This window comes from Rhamphochromis longiceps, linkage group LG19, assembly GCF_057381845.1.
Source record: "Rhamphochromis longiceps isolate RC_006_pf linkage group LG19, R_longiceps_female_GT1.1, whole genome shotgun sequence".
In the NCBI taxonomy this organism is placed as follows: Eukaryota; Metazoa; Chordata; class Actinopteri; order Cichliformes; family Cichlidae; genus Rhamphochromis; species Rhamphochromis longiceps.
Genome location: NC_140575.1, coordinates 13,845,829 through 13,862,355, shown reverse-complemented (window position 1 = coordinate 13,862,355; position 16,527 = coordinate 13,845,829). Strand labels below are relative to the sequence as shown.

The window sequence follows — 16,527 nt, the reverse complement described above, 5'->3', positions numbered from 1 at the left end:
CTCAGTGGCTGCTCACTGAGCGCTCATCACCGTTTGTGGAGCGTCTTGGCGTTCAACCAATCAGATTGTTGTGAACAAATTGGGCATCCCCGATCGGCCAATTAACTGACAGCGGGGGCGGGTATTTCCCTTATATGTTTCTGCCTTTGGTTTATTATGAGGACTCAAATATGCTGTATTCGGGACAAAATTCCCTTTGTGCTTGATACAAAAACATCCAGTCCGACATGGGGGGCGGCGGGGTATTTATATCACGGCCTTTGTGTGTGTTTCGCTGACTGACTTGCCCCAAGGAGATGAATGCCATTTATGCTTTGTTACCAGGTTGAAATAGTGTGCATGCGTGTGCGGCAAAAAATGAGGGCCGCAGTTGTCTCTGCTTAAAAAGTGAATTATTTGTGCCTTTTAAAATTATTATTATCTATAGGGATATAATAAAGCTTCATCATGCTCACTTCCTTATGTTTCAAAATATTCCCTCAAATACCTCAAATATTTCACTTATCCCCACAAACAGTTAGAATTTTTTTTATTTGATTCAAATCTATTAGTACAGCTCACGCTGTCTTGCCAAGACGCTTTCATGCGCAGCAGCTGATAAAGAGGAGAAGCTGCGTGCTGTGGGGTTGCGCCCGTTTGTCTGAGCATCAGTGTGAAGAGAAGTTGTGCAACAAACATCTTCAATGCCTCCTCAGTACGCACCAAGCCTGCGCTCTCGTCTGGCACCCTTGCTGCTTTTCCTGCAGACTGGGTTTATCATCATATTTGCTTTTTACACTGAAATCGAAAGAAATGGAAACGCTGATGACTTCAGCAAACGTTACCCAGGTGAGTTTTATTTTTGTGAGCTTGGAAGGGGGGTGTTGAGGTCAGATGAGGTTAAAGATGTTCGTGTTTACTTTGATTAGCTAATTCATGAAGCAACTATCTTTTAACCCTTGTATGGTGTTCGGGTCTGTGAGACCCGTGTTCAGTTTTTTTCAAAAGAAAAATTAAACAATTAATTATTTTTTCACGTGTAAATGTGTTGTGTCTTTCCACTCACTCCACTTGATTATAACTGATTTATTTATAACATTTTATATAAAAGAAAAACGAGAAGCACATTAATTCATAAATGTGATCTAACAAAGGTAAAGGGAAAAAATTAACCATGTTTGCTGTTCATATGTCTTGTAATTGGGATGAAGTAAACATCTGTTGAGTAATTTAACATAAAATTGTTTGATAGTGTTAATTTGGAAAGCCAAAACTCTAGCGGGTCCACCAGACCCATGAACACTGGCTGAGTAACAAAAATACAAACACCACACAAGGGTTAAACTAACTTCATGTGCATGCTTTAGTGTGCGAAATAAACACACTTCAGTCCAAGAGTGTGGGGAGGAGCTGCCGTTTGTTGGTCATTGATAAGCCCGTGAGTAAATGTGTTGTGTCCTCAGCTAAAATTCAGCTGTAACTGTTTATTTTTGTGCCTTCTCTTCTTCTTTTTCAGAGTTCCAGGATGTGAATGTGATAGTGATTCTAGGCTTTGGCTTTTTGGGCACTTTTCTAGTGCGCCATGGTTTCAGTGGCTCCGGGTTCAACCTCCTTGTGGCTGCCATGGCCACCCAGTGGGCCCTCATACTGAACGGTGTGGAGTCCTTGTACTACAGGGGAAGGCTCAGGATAGATCTGAAAAGGTGGGAGGAGACGGTTGGTGCAGATAATTTCCTCTAAAGGAGCTTATATAAATCAATTTAACTGGAACTTGTTTGCTGTAGCTTGATAGTTGCTGAGATGTGCACTGCCTCAGCCCTCATTTCAATTGGAGCTGTGCTGGGGAAGACCAACCCAGTCCACCTCATCCTTATTGGACTGCTCGAGGTGTCAGGGTTCATCCTAAACAAATGGCTTCTGCAGTTTCTCCTGAACGTAAGCCCACGTTTCACCCTCATATCATATCTTTAGATAAAGTGTATTCACATCGATATGCAGCTGCTAATGTTTTTCTGGTCCTTCTAGACCCGTCCTCTGATCAGCATCATGATGCTTCACATCTTTGGGTCCTTGTTTGGACTCATGCTGACAGGGACACTTTACCGTAAAGGCTCAGAGCAGCGATTTGAAAAGGAGAAATTTGACACAAAGATGGGATTGTTTTCCATGTTAGGTAACAGCTTTCCCAGATATCTGCTGCATCATTTGGCTAATTTCCACTCTAGTGAATCTGTGTACAGCTGAATCTGTCTCTCCTCTCCAGGGACTGTTGTCCTCTGGATGTTTTGGCCCAGTTTTAACTCTGTCCTCGTGGATGATCGGACTCCTGGGAGGAAGCTGGAAGCCGTGTGCAGCACCTACCTGGCCCTGGCCGTTAGTGCTGTGACAGCAGCTGCGATGTCTGTGCTCTCCAACCCCAAGGGAAAACTACACCTGGTATGACCTGACACTTGATATGTTTGCACATTATTATGAGACTTTATGTGCAATGTCAACATAAGGTGTCCAGCATAAAACTTCCCCTCTGTGCCAGTAGACAGACTTTTACTGGCCCACAAAAAGTCAGTTTGAATACAGCTAACTGTTTTTGCTCATTTAGCTTTAAAACTAAAGCTAAAATAAATGCAGTGGACCAAATGCTGTGCTGCTCTTTAGACTAACCCCTGCTACCTGCAGGCATCTCTGTTAGAAAGAGAGACATATGGTAGCAGCTGCTGGCTTAAAGCAACATTAAAGTCAAGATCTATCAGTTTATCTGCTTTCATTTTAGCTTTTTTCATTTCTACTCTCTCTGAACAGCTGAAAACACTGCTTTTCTTCCCATTTAAACCATCCCCACAGGAAGGGCTTTTATTAATATTTTAATGGGAAAATGCCCTCATCTGCCACTTTATTAGATACACCTTGCTAGTGTCAGGTTGGACCACATTTTCCTTTATAAGCTGTCTTAATTCTTTGTGGCACAGATTCATCAAGGTGCAGGAAACATTCTTCAGAGATATTTTTTGGAGACCATTTGAGTTCAGTGAACTCATCGCCATGCTCAAGAAACCAGTTTTAGATGTGCAAGTTGTGATCATAAAGGGATGGACATGGTCAGCAACAACACTCAGGCAGGCTGTGGCATTTAAATGATTCTTAGTTGGCACTGAGGGGCTCAGAGTGTGACACCGTTACACTCTGAACAGCTTGTGTGGACTGTAGTCTCAGTCTCCTGGCACCTGGTGTGATCTTCTGCTGCTGGTAAAACCATCTGCTTCAAGGTTCCACGTGTTATGCATTCAGAGACGCTCTTGTGCACACCTGTGTTGTAACGAGTGATATTTGAGTTACTGTACTGCCTTTCAAAGCATTTTCAGCCAGTGGGAATCCCCTTTCTTTTTGACCATGCCTGCATGTTTGAATGCACTAAACTACTGCCATGTGATTAGCTGATTATATATTTGCATTACTGAGCAGATGAACAGGCATACCTAATAAAGTGACTGATGTAGAACATTATTTTTGTCAGTATTTTATTTTAAAAATGAGGACTGCAATTATCAGCACCTAAATACGCTTTAAAGCCATAAGTGGTTTTTGATGTACTGGCTGCGTTAACACAGAAACCTAATATATGACAAAAATGAAGTTTATGTTATTCACAAACTTTTGGTGGACTTATTAAAAAATTGGGGTTAATTTAAACACATTTTGGTGTTTATTAAAATTTGCAGTGCAAGCTCAGCTTCGTCACCATGTGAAGCACCTAAAAGTCTGATTTTCTTTCAGATCCACCTGCAGTCCTGCATCCTCGCTGGTGGCGTCGCTGTCGGCGTCTCCATGTCAGCAGTTCGTCATCCTTGGGAAGCCATGATAATCGGCTTTGCTGCTGCCATAATATCATCCATTGGATTCCAGTATCTTAAGGTTTTCCTCACCCCCTCCTAGACGTGGACATTTGCCTCAAGCTTGCACAGTCTGTATGATAAAACTCAGCTGTTAACTTACTTCACAGATCCACATGCTGCTGGCATTTCAGTGCCATGACACATGCGCTATCTTAAGCAGTCATGCACTTCCTGGTCTACTGGGATGGATAGCGCATCTTGTCCTGCAGATCAAAGACTCAGATGATCACACAGTGTAAGAATGAAACGGTCCCGTGATGTTGGACTGCAACACGTAAAAGAAGGAATACCCTGCTTAATTATTTGTTTTTCTTTCCTTCTTCTTCTGACAGAGCGATCCGGTTTGCTGTATTTCACATCTGTAGTCTCCTCATCACCATCGCTCTGAGTGTGACGCTGGGAATCCTTACAGGTACAGTATGCCTTAACCTCTATTCCAGCAGCAGGTACAGTCAGTGCGCCGTCTTCTTTATAAGTTTCATCTCCTTGTTTGAAGGGCTCCTTATCAGGTTGAAGTTTTGGAGACCACCCCAGTACAAGAATTGCTTTGATGATCAAGCCTTCTGGGAGGTATGCAGTCATCTTCTTTAATGCTTCCCTTTCAATAATTAAAGTCTGAAGATATTTCTGACATATTTTCCACCATGCTGAACTTTAAAACCTTCACAAAACCTTAAACAGACAAAATGTTTTCATGTTTTTGCAGTTTTCTCATCTGGCTGTGCGCAAATAAGAAGACGAAGACCCCTGTATATAATTTCACACTCTCTCCTGACTTTTATAAAATAATGTAGTGGGATATATTTTTTTGTGTGAGGGAGGAAAAAAAAAAAGGAGGATAAAAATCGGGAGTGAGGAGTGTCAGACTGATTTACTGCTCAGTATGTTTTTATTGCTGCCATGGCTGTGAAACACTGCCCTGATGCTCTGGGTGTTACACAAGCTGAATGGACAGATGTTGCATTCAAATACAAAGTCGCAGCACTGAGAGGACACCCTACAGATGTGAAACCTCTGTCTGCCAGAGGTCAGCACTGTGGCTAACTGAAACTCAACAATAAATCTGGATTGCTGCAAACTTTCAGAGCTGATATAGTGTTATTCCTGGAAAATTACAAACAACCCCCCATGGTTACATTCAATGAAACATGTATGTGTACACATCTACGAAAAATCCGTCAGTTAATATTTTGTACCATAACCACTTATGGAATGTGCGCTTGGCAGGCAGGCTAAATTAGGGGATGCCATAAAACAAAGGAGATGGAGACAGTTTAGTGTCTTGAAGCTCCCAAAATACACAATTTTGTTTATGCATAAGTAAACCATTTTAACAACATGGCTACAGAGTCCGATTGCAAATAGACATGCCACATTTGAAAATATTCAAACTTTAAAGAAATCTATGAAGATTTGTGCTTAATTATGATTTAGCTTTTATACAGCAAACCAGATAAATTAAACATGTTAATCTGAAGGCTAAAAAAAAAAAGGAAATAGTTTATATATAAAGTGAATACCCACTGAAGCATACAGTCTCATACAGTATAGAAAGCAGAGTGTATAACTGTGGACATGAAGAGACACGCAGAGTTCATTACTGCCAGAGATCCTCTGTACGACCAAACTTGAACACCAAACCCCTGAAGAGGAAAACGATAAGATGAGTGAAATGTTTTCATTGTCCTGAAACGGACGAGAGAAAGAGGACTCAACAACTCACCCGAAGAAAATGAACGCATTTTGGAAGAAAACAGCAATTCCAGGGTACACAGTGGGCTTCTCTGCAAAAGACGCAACAGGTTTACGGCGTCAGTTACAGCATCACGCCGTCACAGCTTTGATCCAAGAGTTCCTTACTGCAGCAAACATCCCTCTAAACAGCCTCATTTTCACCCAGCAAACACTGACGCCTGAACATTATCTGCCTATCCTAACACAGGTTGCACCGCAGACGACGCTGATTCACTCAGACCATCTCTTACCAAGCGACAAGTTATTCAAATTATCACATTAAAGAACGCATGCCTTTCTCTTTTTAAATACACACTTCATAGCTGGGTTATGAAACGGCTGCGTACAGACAACTAAACATCGATGAGTCCAGGTACGCGGACTGTATAACTGTGTAATATGACCACAGTTATGCTGTTTATAAATACAATTAGATCTTTTTAGACGGGGACACTTTTGTTTATAGCTTTGCCTCTGCACGTCACTACGTGGAAATATGGCTCCAACTGGAAATACAAATTATTTCCATTATATTCATTCATATTATAACCGAGGTGCCAAAGTTCCCAGTCCAAAGTTTCTACAGTTGAAAACACAGCTGAACACTTGGGCCAAGTAGAAAAGTGCTAAGCAGATAAAGTGGACTCACGGGGCACTACAAATCCTCCAAAGAGAATCCACATGGAGGCGATGAGGGAGCCAAAAGCCAGCATGAAGCCGATAAAGAGCCACACTCGAGCACCTGCAAGTAAAAGATAAGAAAGGGCGGGACACTGAGTGACGTGGTGTCGAGCTTCGTTTACCACGTTGCGTTTTACTGCATGCGCAGATACACGCCACAAGAACAGTAGAAAGCATATCTGAGACATTAAATAAATAATCGCTAAATGAAAATAGACAACCTGTCGTCATCACAGCAGACACACACCTGTCTGTCCCATGCAGCCTTCGCTGTAGCTGTCTCCTCTCACTTGGCCATTTGAAACAGCATTTATCCTAAAATGGAAAAAAGCAGAATGCAGAATCTTCAGATGTTACAACCCGAAAAAAGTAACATTAACTAATAACTGTTGGAGCAGAAAAGTTATTTATAAACCCTATCCAGGCCAGTTAACTCTGTAAGTGTTGTATAAATGTGTTTATTACATGCAAACCAAAAATTCCTTCATCCACCAGCGCTAAAATCCTCCATGGTTCTCAGAGTGTCACACATGGGTACTGTCAAGTCCCGTCTTAAAGCCTTAAGATGAGGCTGCTTTCTGACTTGATTAGGGTCAAAGTCTGGCTTTTTACAAAACTGTATGCATCGGACTGAAGGTTACAGCACTGTGTGCACAGAGTTTTCACTATGATTAACAAAGTGTTGAAAAAGAATCAACATAAACCCACTAAACGTTTGAAATCTTTCTGAGGACACGTTTCACAAGGAGGACTCACAGGACTCTAAAAACACCCCAAACTGATTAAACCTGTTCAGGTGCTCGTGGGTAAGAGTCCTTTTTAAACTCTTCCTTGACTTAATGCATCAGTAACATGGACATGTATGTTATGGAGTATATAAAGTTATGAAACTGCACAGAGGAGTGGTGGAAATACATCTTGCAGGGAAAAAAGGCGTTAAACCTTATTTTGGGACAAAATTACTCAATACTTGAAGCATTTATATTTGCTTAAACTTGAAACATATGTCCTTTTGTGTGTTTTGTGAAAGCGAGTTAGCAAAAACAGAGAAGCTGAAAAGAGAGTAAGGAATTATTGTGACGACAATCCAAGGTCAGAGAGAAAAAGAGTACAGAGCTGTGTTTCAACATGAAGTTCAGTCTTCTTTTGTAAGGTTTATAACAAAGAGAGACAGGATGCTGGAAAAAGCATGAAATAAATTGGATGATGTAACAAAGAAACTCTTTCACGGAATCGAAGAATAGGGAAGATTAGACCTCCAGGCAAGGGGTGACTCCAGAAGCGTATATACAAGAGAATACAGCACAGCTACCACCATATGCCAGAGAAAAGGATGGAAATGGTTTATAAATACATACAAATGTGGCTGTGCTGAAGAGAATTTAGCCTGAAAGCAGTGTTAAGACTAGCAGTCATAAAGAAATAAGCAAGAGTGATTATTTTGATGAGAGTACAACCTTGAGTTACAGAAAAAGTAATATTTAGGAACAGGATGCAAACACGGCACTACCAGCGGCATGTGTAGTTACACAGGTTACACACAGTAAAGCTCCAGGGGGGCAGGAGAGAAGTTTTGTCATTAATCCATTAGTGATGACCTCGAACATGAGGAGGAGGGAAAACAGCACGTCCGAGGAGCTTATAACAGGTTATGGAAGAAACTCCTGGGACATTAAGGAACCATGGCCGAAAACACAACAAGCACAGTCCGAAAAGGACCGTTCAGAGGGGGCAGCAGGTGCATGCAGTGTGGAACAGATGCTCATAGTGCAAAGTATCACTGAAGTGTCACTTCAGCCTTACAGTGCACATTGTGCCACAAAGATAAACTCCAACACCACAGTGCGTGGGGGATCTTCTTGCATATGGATTGCCAGTTTAGTCCAACAGTCCCAGTAGCCAACTTTTTTTGAGCTGGGCCAATATAGTGCGGAGATCTGCTGTATCTGGAATCTGCAGGGATATTGATGGAGTTTACTACCCTGATGGGCACCAAATCACCTCTACACATCTGCCTAATGGCGGTTTTATTTTTGCTGGACCAAACCTGCCACCATTCAAACATCCAGCTGGGAGTGCAAGTACGATTACTATGAGGGAAGTTGCTACAAAAACATCCAGGTCGATGAGGACATACAAGATCAGGAAAATTGAGTAGATGGAAGAGCAGAGCACGAGATGAGTGATGGTGACCGGCCACAGTCCTTGAACCAACTCAGGGCCCTGCTGGACCACAGAACTGGGGACCAGCTCATCGGCCTTGCAACATCTGTTCACTGCTGATGAAGTGGACTCCCCCGTCTTAACCACCATGACAGGCAGCCAGCGATCTCAAGGAGGGGGTGTCGAAGAGACTGAGATCCCTGGGCTTATCTTCATCCAAAAGTGGAATAAGAGGACTTAACATCCAGCCTTTTTATGGTTGCAGTGATACAGAGAACTAAATCATGCTTAATTCTAATCAGAATATAATCAAGAATAAATGTAATCAATACAGGAGTAAGAAAATGTAGTTTCAGTAATGTAATGACCCTCATGCTTGACTTTTTCACCCAGATTCCAGGAGCATTGTTATGACCACGGTGCACCCTTTGCTCTGTGTGTGTTAGAGTGAGAGCACCAAACAGGCACTGTGTAAAAAAGCAGAAACACTGTGGACTTACGATTTAGAATTAGAATTTGCGTCTGTTTCCCCTTCTTATTTTTTGCTGTGCCGGGGTATAATCACAGAGGAATTGGAGAACTTTTTTCTGCATTCCTACTGGATTATATCGGCACAGACTGGTGTAAGTGGTCAGGATGCGGATGTTTCCCTCTATCTCCCTCATCTCAAAACCAGCAGTAGAAATCAGCATGATCTCAGAGTACAGTTTGTTCATTGAATTATTATTATCTTACTTGGATTTTGCTTTGCTCATGTTAAATTGCTGAAATAAAATATGCTGCATTCAAAAAATGTAAATTCTGGGCATCCCCTTTTTAAATTTTTGTGAAACCATAAAGATAAAAAAGAACCAGTTCCAGACTTCCTGTTTTGGAGAGATCTCTAAATCCACACTATGAAGCTAAAGTTGTCTCTCTTCACATTCATTTAGCTATTGAGACTTTTCACATGAGTGACACGTATGAATTTAACTCACATGTTAACAAATGTCTCTGAATAAAAAGATCAAAACTGGTATCACTGTCACCTTAGACAGGGTCATCAATCACTCTTGAAAACAGAAAGGGGCAACAACCCCCGACTCCCAGTTATTACGTGACTAAATCGCTGTTGTTGGGGTTTTTTTAAGGTCATGTGACATCAGCTCTACTTCCTCTGTGATATTACGCATGTGATTTGGAAAACCTGCAAGTTGAGCTTTAAAGCTTCAGAAACACCAAACAGCTGCAGTCTGTCTTACATGAGAAAGGCCACGGTAGCGATGACTCCACAGGTGTGATATGCATGATGAAATTCATCCTGTGCCGGGTATTTCACTGCAGCATCAATGATGATCCACCAGCCGGTGAAAAACTGCAAAAACAACATCCCCGGTTATGTAAATATGTAAAATCTTCTATACAGATTTATATATATGTCTTTATTGTTTTGAAGAAATCAGTGGAAATACCAGGACTCCAGCAGCTATAGAGGCAATTGTGTTTCTTCGCTCTCCCCAGTCCACATTACACTCACAGTCTCCGCACCGGATCCCGTCCAGAAATCCCGACATGACTCTGGAAAAAAGTAAATGTAGGTGTAAATCAGGATTTGAATTAAGAGAAAGGCAGCTCAGTTTAAACAGTCTGAAAAAAACAAATAACATATCTTTTTATTAATGTAAAATGTAAAATATAAATATTACACATAAAAATCTGTTAAAATCAAATCAAGTCAAACCTTAAAAAGCTGAAGATAATACAATGAGAAGGTGAATAAGAAAAAAATCGAAATAAAATAATTCAATTCAATCATAAATACATATTTTCATAGAATATATACACTGACTATAAAAAATTTAAAAGTTCAGAAAAGAAAAACTATAAAACCCAACAGGCTAAAACTGTTTGTTAAATATCAAATAAATGTATTGAATTAAGGAGGTCAAGAGGGGAAAAGGGGCGAAACAGTAATATAATTTTTTTTTTTTTAAATGTTCAGTATAATGAAATAAAATACAAATAGCAAAATAATGAAATTGGTAAAAAACAAAAACAAAAAAAATTATACAACTGAAAATAATACACAAATAACACCGGACAGAACAGTAGCTTGTCCAGGAGTAGATTTCAGCTCCCATTGACTTTTGATGGAGGTGTGGAGGACACACGTACTCTGGATTTGTCCTGAACCTCAGGACTCGTGGAAACCTACCTACTCAAATAATGATGCTAAGCCGTCTACTTTAGGTTCAATAACTGAACATCAACGCTCTGGCTGTTGCCACAGCTACTAGATTATTACAGCGTCCCTGGAGGCCACCGTCTGGAGAATGCATAACAACAATGACACAGATGACTCGTTATGTGACTCTTAAAACAGTAAAAATAGGTCACTGAATGCAGTAAGGAAAAGTGTCTCAGCAAAATTTCCACCCCATTGTGTACAGGAGGAACAGCTGATTTATTAAAGTTTAAATAAATGATGACATCACACTTTCCACAGCCAGCCAGGTGTATTCCTGACTCCACTAATGTAAGTGCGGGCAACATGAAAAACAGCTGTTCATTATGCTTATTTCCAATAATCAATAAGCGAAGTCAGAAAAGTGGACTGAAATCTGACACAAAAATCCATCAGTGCGCAGGCGCCGTACAGTAGGCTCGTGCTCGCGCACAAACACCAACAATACTGTAACTCCACATTTATCCCGTTTAATCGCCACATGCAATATCCATTAAGCCCCTAAAGGGATGATAATAGCAGGTATAAGTTTTAGAAACTCAAACAATGCTCGTGTGTTTGATTAAAACCCTGCGCTGTCGCTTTCTTTTGTTCATCGCTTTGGTACTAGCAAACATTTCCTTGAAGGTTTCTTCTCGCTACGAAGTTGCTGAAAAAATACCACGAGCCAAACGACAGCGGTGGGAACGGATAGAAACACACATCCCGACAGTGTTACCCGTTCCTCGTGCCATTTTCAAAGGAATTCCTACCTTTTATTCTCGCTTTTTGGTGTGTAAAACCTTTGGACAAACCCGACTTTGCTTCCGACAGAGGTTCGTCATGCACATGCGCAGTCAACCCACACCCTTTTCGATCAAAGACGCTGTTGATGTTGTTGCCTTCAGGAGCAACGGATAAAGTGTGAATTTGTAAACATCTCTCCTTTCTAATTCCAGTTACTCCTGACCAGTAAAATTATTGCATAGTAGGTTTCTAAATAAGTGCAATTAATATAAAAAGGATTCACAGTTTCCCATTTAATGACTCATTAATGACACTAGTGTTTCTGAAATAAGGTTGGCATCACATCTCTACAGTACCTGCGCATTTTAACACTGTTCATCACTCTTTGCACAGCTATTGAGCGGGCTGAACAGGATCCTCTGGAGGACCAGTTACTGTTACTGGGCCGCACATTTGGCACACTTATATGCTATTTATAATATAAGGGAATGATATGATATGATAATAATCAATATATATATATATGTGACATATAAGTAGAATTGTGGCACTTTATTCTAATACAATAAAATACTTTACATTTCTGTCCACATTTCTTTATATGATTTAAACAATTAATTGCAAAAGAATTCAGGTTCAGAGTTCATACAAAACAAATAAAGACAACAATATCCCGTTAGGCTTATTTTACCGGATTCCAATAAAACAGTTAATCCTACTTTTTTCCTTGTGTCACACAGCTCTCCCACTCTTTATTCCTCTGACTATCCTTTTTAAAATCACAGCGATGCTATATATGATTCCAATAAAACACTGGAATCATATATAGATGTACTTTATTTATTATTGGAATAAAGTACATCTTATTCATATAAACCATTGGAATCATATATAGCATGACCTTATATATTTTACTCATTAATCTCCTTGTTGTATGATATTTTGATTTGGGTTTATTGAACTCTTCACTTCTTTTATCTTTATTTAACTGAGCTCCTTATTTTGTTATTGTTGTGTGTGTGTGGGGGCGGGCGGGGGCATAATCTTTCTGAGCTGGTTAAATTTGTGTTATTGAGAGACAATTATTTCGTGTTTTGGTGACTGTAACACACTAGTTTCTCAGTTTTTGGGATAAATGAAGTACATCTTATTTCTTTCATCCTTTGTCTTCTTTCATTCCTAAATTAACCTCCTGAAACCTCACGTCGTCATATGAGAATATAACATTTTGGTTTCTCTGCTCCTGTCTGTTGAACAAAGTATCTTACATTTTGTTAAACTATGGCAAAGAGATGAGATGTCTTAACTTCCAATAATACATCTCAGTTTTTATACATCAAAGGAACCCCTCTGTACAACTATATGGGCTGTAACATTTTAACATAGACAAAAAAAAAAAGAAGTTTTATTTAGCTTTTAGTGTGCAAAATGAAAGAAAACACCCCACCAGCTCATCACCTGGACTTATTCCCTGTCAATTAAAAAAAAACATTTTCTGTGGTAATTCTATTGTACAGTAGTTATAAAAAAAAGGACTTTATTATCTTGGGCTGACCTTGGTGGACTTGTTTCTCAGGATGTAGATCATCTAGAAGCCACTGACTATGGGCTCGAACAGATGGGGGATTTGCGCCTGATACCTCATGTGTGAGTCACATGACACGCTCTTTAGCCCTGCTGCCTCTGACCCTCTCAGTGACCATAATCTGTACTACCTGAGTGCACGCAGAATCCATTTAAGGCTGCACCATCAGACAGCATTTACTTTATTGATGACTATTGTAGAATTTTGATTACATGGAGTATATAGTCACAGAAATATCAGAATATCAGGTTAGTGGTTCATAAAAAAGGTTTTAAGTCATATATAGACAGTTTATAGCATAGTTTTGTTAAGATGCAATATTGTTTACTATACACGAGCAGATTCTTCAGTAAGATGGGCAAACACAAGATGACAGTCATCTTAGAGGAAGCCGAGCAGCTGCAGGGCAACAGATATGGAGAGAATGATGACTCCGAAATAGCCAATGTAGCCGTAAGCACCGTTCATCCTCTTGGCAGGATCTGCAATAAAAAGGACAAAGTAAACATTGATCAAATCAGGATTATACGAAGAAAACGAGGCTAAACTTTTCTGTCTTCTCTGAAGTTCTGAACACATGATCATTTAAATGTTTTGCTTCCATTAATAATGCAGATCATTGACTTCTTAGCTTAGTAACTTTTCACCCATATGTTATCAAATGTAAATGATTAAACAACGTAGATACTGAGCAATAAAACTGCTCAGACTATCACAGGGCTGTAACTCTTGCAGCACCTGGACTTCAGCTCTGAACATCTGTCTAACTGCCATATCATGCATATTATGACATGGCATAATTGTAGACACCAACCCAATGTAGACATTACTGATTGTGGTATTGATTAGGGGTTAATACTAACATAACTCTGTATTTATTAATAAAATATTAACGTGAGTGTATAAATTTTACGTATCATGACTCCATTCACTTAATTTCAGTCTTACCTCCTGTGTAGTAGCCCCAGGCATAGGAAAACCTGCTGGTCACCCAAATAACCCCCAAGACAGATGCTGACAGCTGGTTAGAAGTGCACACAAATAAGAGTTAGAAAGAATGGAGGAAGTCAGGAGAGTTTCCAGATGAGGGCACAGCTGCCCCTCACCAAAGCCGCTGATATAAAGTACACACAGAATCATCACATTACTCATGAATTCAACTTAAATATAGATTTAAACTATTTTTATTTTATTTAAATATTCCTGTTGTGCTACTTTCAGCACATTATAAAACAATATCCTAAAAATATAATGAACTATTAAAGATATGACCATCCAGCAGAATATAAAGTACAATTACTTCTACCTGGAATATTAAACACAAGTACACATTAACGAATCGATAATTATCCAGTTTGGGTCCTACACACCACAGATTCACACATTGCATTCATATCATTTTATTTTTATATCCCATCCTTTCTCTTCTGTTTATCCTTATCAGGGTCACAGGGTGAGAGACAGGGTACACCGTGCCAGTCTATCACAGAGGGACAGACAACCATATGCACTCACATTCACATGGGCAATTTAGAATCACCTATTTACCGTACCCCACTAAGTACATGTCTTTGGACTGTGGGAGGAAGTCGGAGGCCCCGGGGAAACACGGGGAGACCACGCAAACTCCACACAAAAAGACCTTCTTGCTATAAGGCAACAGTGCTAACCACCATGCCACTGTGCTGCCCTTTTTTATATTATTAATTAAAAATGCCTTCATTGGGTTTGTTAAGGCATTAAAAACTACCGGGTCAAGGTCAGAAAAAGATTGCAATTTTGGTTAAAATAACAATCGCTACATGTGCTGAAGCCCTTTCATGAGGTATTTCAACATTTCACCGCTTCGTCTGGAAAACCATCATATAAATATATGGTGATTTGTGTCCATGAACATACATAAAGATCACGTCTATTTATTTATTTGAGATCATTTACCTCTATTCAAACACTCCCCCTACTGTCATAAGTGTCTAAATGCCTTCTTGTCTCTCTTTCTTTGTCATGCACTCTCACAGGTATCAGGGGCTCTAACAGGTTCAGTGAGGTCTTTGAGTAACCGCTGGTCTTTGGCCTGGATCATTACTAACAAACAGTTATCAAATAAAGTAACAAACCAAGCATATGCACAGATTTTTTTCTAAAAAGAAAAAAAAGAGACAGAGAGTGCTCCACCAGAGTCTCCACTCCACAGATGAGTCTGATATGTGCACTGAATTTTTTATATTTAGTAATCTGCTACAATAATCTGTTTTTCAAAAGCACTGAGCCTGCAAATACAATTCTTCTGACATCTTTAATTGTGCTCACTTCAGCAGCTACAAACATTTCACTTCCTCACTGACATCTCATTATCGACCACTTAAACTTTCTGTAAACTTACTTTCCTCTAAGGATCTTCCCGCTCTCTGCACATACATCAAACCTGCCTAACAGGATATTTGCATGCTATCTATATATCGTAAACCGTTCTTATGTGATCTGTAGTGAGATATCCCAGATTTTTAACCTAATTAACATTATTAGATTTATATTTTATAAACTCTGTTTATTTATGACCATAACTTCTGTTTTACTGTGCACCCCCAATCCACCACAGAGAAAAAAAGTCGTGGACACACCCCTGTGATCGAGGAAAATCTGCTTATTCACTCTGACACTAACGTTTGAACTAGACTGTTATCTGGAAAAATCATGCCAAAGTTCACGCGGGCGTGTTCCTGCTCGGCCCCTGACCCACTGCACTAACACAATAAATGCATAAAACAAAAAACTTAGTAGTGAAGACTGATTTAAGTGTATATGATCAAATTTACCGGGTAAACAAGAGCTGCGATGGTCTGGAAAACCAGCCACTGAGGGTACACTTCCAGGGTGTTCTGATGCGCCCTCTGGATGCAGTTAAAGACTTGCTCCTTGTCGCTGTACATGGTGGGATACTGCAGAATAAACAGCGTGAAATAAGCCCGAGATGCAAATAAAAATCACTTCAGAGCGTGCAGTGTTCGTTTTTCACTTACTTTCACGTTGTACTTCTTTCTGGCTCCCCCAACCTTAACTGCCAAATACCCCAGCATGATCCAGCTGTACAGGTACGTGAGGATAACATATCCGAAGTTGGATGGCAGCACGGTGAGCGCGTCCATTTTCAGCCTGCGATCAAATCAGGTGAACAGCGAGGTGCGCGCACGCTCCGCTTTTATAACGCAGGAAAGAGGAGGAAGCGACAAAGTAAACAGTACTGCTAAGTAGACGTTACATAAAATGTCGCGAGATCGCCCGAGACTTCCTTTATTTGCATTTGAAATGCATTCACGACTTCACTTTCTCCCAATGACGGTACAGTCGTTAGTTTCTCCCTTTTAAGCCCTAATCAAATACAAATTATAAGCCTGCAGGCTTACAAGATAGATAGATAGTTTGTAGGTATAGCGATATAAAATTTCAGATTTTATTAAAGGTTCTCAAAGTTTAGTCTGAAAAAGTTTTTGTTAGTATGTAAAAAATTTGAGACTTATGGGGTCATTTTTTTTACAGGAGAAAAA

At 40.0% G+C, this 16,527-nt stretch overlaps 3 protein-coding genes across 4 annotated transcripts; 1 reads left to right on the top strand and 2 right to left on the bottom strand.

The window, feature by feature from the left end:
• The first annotated feature begins 178 nt into the window (after positions 1 to 178).
• rhd (Rh blood group, D antigen) lies at positions 179 to 4,990 on the top strand. Of its 2 annotated transcripts, XM_085390814.1 has the most exons (10): positions 183 to 828; positions 1,496 to 1,682; positions 1,764 to 1,914; positions 2,005 to 2,152; positions 2,243 to 2,415; positions 3,751 to 3,888; positions 3,977 to 4,104; positions 4,202 to 4,281; positions 4,366 to 4,439; positions 4,576 to 4,990. In XM_085390814.1, exons 1-10 carry the CDS (start codon positions 684 to 686, stop codon positions 4,600 to 4,602), a joined length of 1,251 nt encoding a protein of 416 aa, XP_085246940.1. In that variant the 5' UTR covers positions 183 to 683; the 3' UTR covers positions 4,603 to 4,990. The 2 variants fall into 2 exon arrangements, with proteins under 2 accessions (XP_085246939.1, XP_085246940.1); XM_085390813.1 differs by having other exon boundaries at positions 179 to 828; positions 4,202 to 4,439.
• Positions 4,991 to 5,142: 152 nt separating this feature from the next.
• On the bottom strand, positions 5,143 to 11,530 carry tmem50a (transmembrane protein 50A). Its single transcript, XM_085390815.1, has 7 exons — positions 11,424 to 11,530; positions 9,899 to 10,004; positions 9,689 to 9,801; positions 6,532 to 6,599; positions 6,253 to 6,345; positions 5,593 to 5,653; positions 5,143 to 5,512 (listed from the first exon to the last, which is right to left on the bottom strand). Exons 2-7 carry the CDS (start codon positions 9,998 to 10,000, stop codon positions 5,467 to 5,469), a joined length of 483 nt encoding a protein of 160 aa, XP_085246941.1. The 5' UTR covers positions 10,001 to 10,004; positions 11,424 to 11,530; the 3' UTR covers positions 5,143 to 5,466.
• A 1,602-nt stretch (positions 11,531 to 13,132) lies between these two features.
• On the bottom strand, positions 13,133 to 16,239 carry mgst3b (microsomal glutathione S-transferase 3b). The gene is made up of 4 exons (XM_085390816.1): positions 16,003 to 16,239; positions 15,799 to 15,921; positions 13,931 to 14,003; positions 13,133 to 13,464 (listed from the first exon to the last, which is right to left on the bottom strand). The coding sequence occupies exons 1-4, from the start codon at positions 16,126 to 16,128 to the stop codon at positions 13,364 to 13,366; spliced, it is 423 nt and encodes a 140-aa protein (XP_085246942.1). The 5' UTR covers positions 16,129 to 16,239; the 3' UTR covers positions 13,133 to 13,363.
• Positions 16,240 to 16,527: the final 288 nt, after the last annotated feature.

What these genes read in the sequence shown, in the direction of transcription:
- rhd (XM_085390813.1), top strand. Translation starts at nt 684, where the DNA reads ATGCCTCCTCAGTACGCACCAAGCCTGCGCTCTCGTCTGGCACCCTTG. An exon ending in CTTCAGCAAACGTTACCCAG is followed by an intron (nt 829 to 1,495) that starts GTGAGTTTTATT and finishes CTTCTTTTTCAG; the next exon opens with AGTTCCAGGATGTGAATGTG. An exon ending in GACTCAGATGATCACACAGT is followed by an intron (nt 4,105 to 4,201) that starts GTAAGAATGAAA and finishes TTCTTCTGACAG; the next exon opens with AGCGATCCGGTTTGCTGTAT.
- tmem50a (XM_085390815.1), bottom strand. Translation starts at nt 10,000, where the DNA reads ATGTCGGGATTTCTGGACGGGATCCGGTGCGGAGACTGTGAGTGTAAT. An exon ending in CTATAGCTGCTGGAGTCCTG is followed by an intron (nt 9,802 to 9,898) that starts GTATTTCCACTG and finishes TTGTTTTTGCAG; the next exon opens with TTTTTCACCGGCTGGTGGAT. An exon ending in GCTACCGTGGCCTTTCTCAT is followed by an intron (nt 6,600 to 9,688) that starts GTAAGACAGACT and finishes TTTCCATTTTAG; the next exon opens with GATAAATGCTGTTTCAAATG.
- mgst3b (XM_085390816.1), bottom strand. Translation starts at nt 16,128, where the DNA reads ATGGACGCGCTCACCGTGCTGCCATCCAACTTCGGATATGTTATCCTC. An exon ending in TCGCAGCTCTTGTTTACCCG is followed by an intron (nt 14,004 to 15,798) that starts GTAAATTTGATC and finishes ACTTCTAACCAG; the next exon opens with CTGTCAGCATCTGTCTTGGG. An exon ending in CTGGGGCTACTACACAGGAG is followed by an intron (nt 13,465 to 13,930) that starts GTAAGACTGAAA and finishes TTTTTATTGCAG; the next exon opens with ATCCTGCCAAGAGGATGAAC.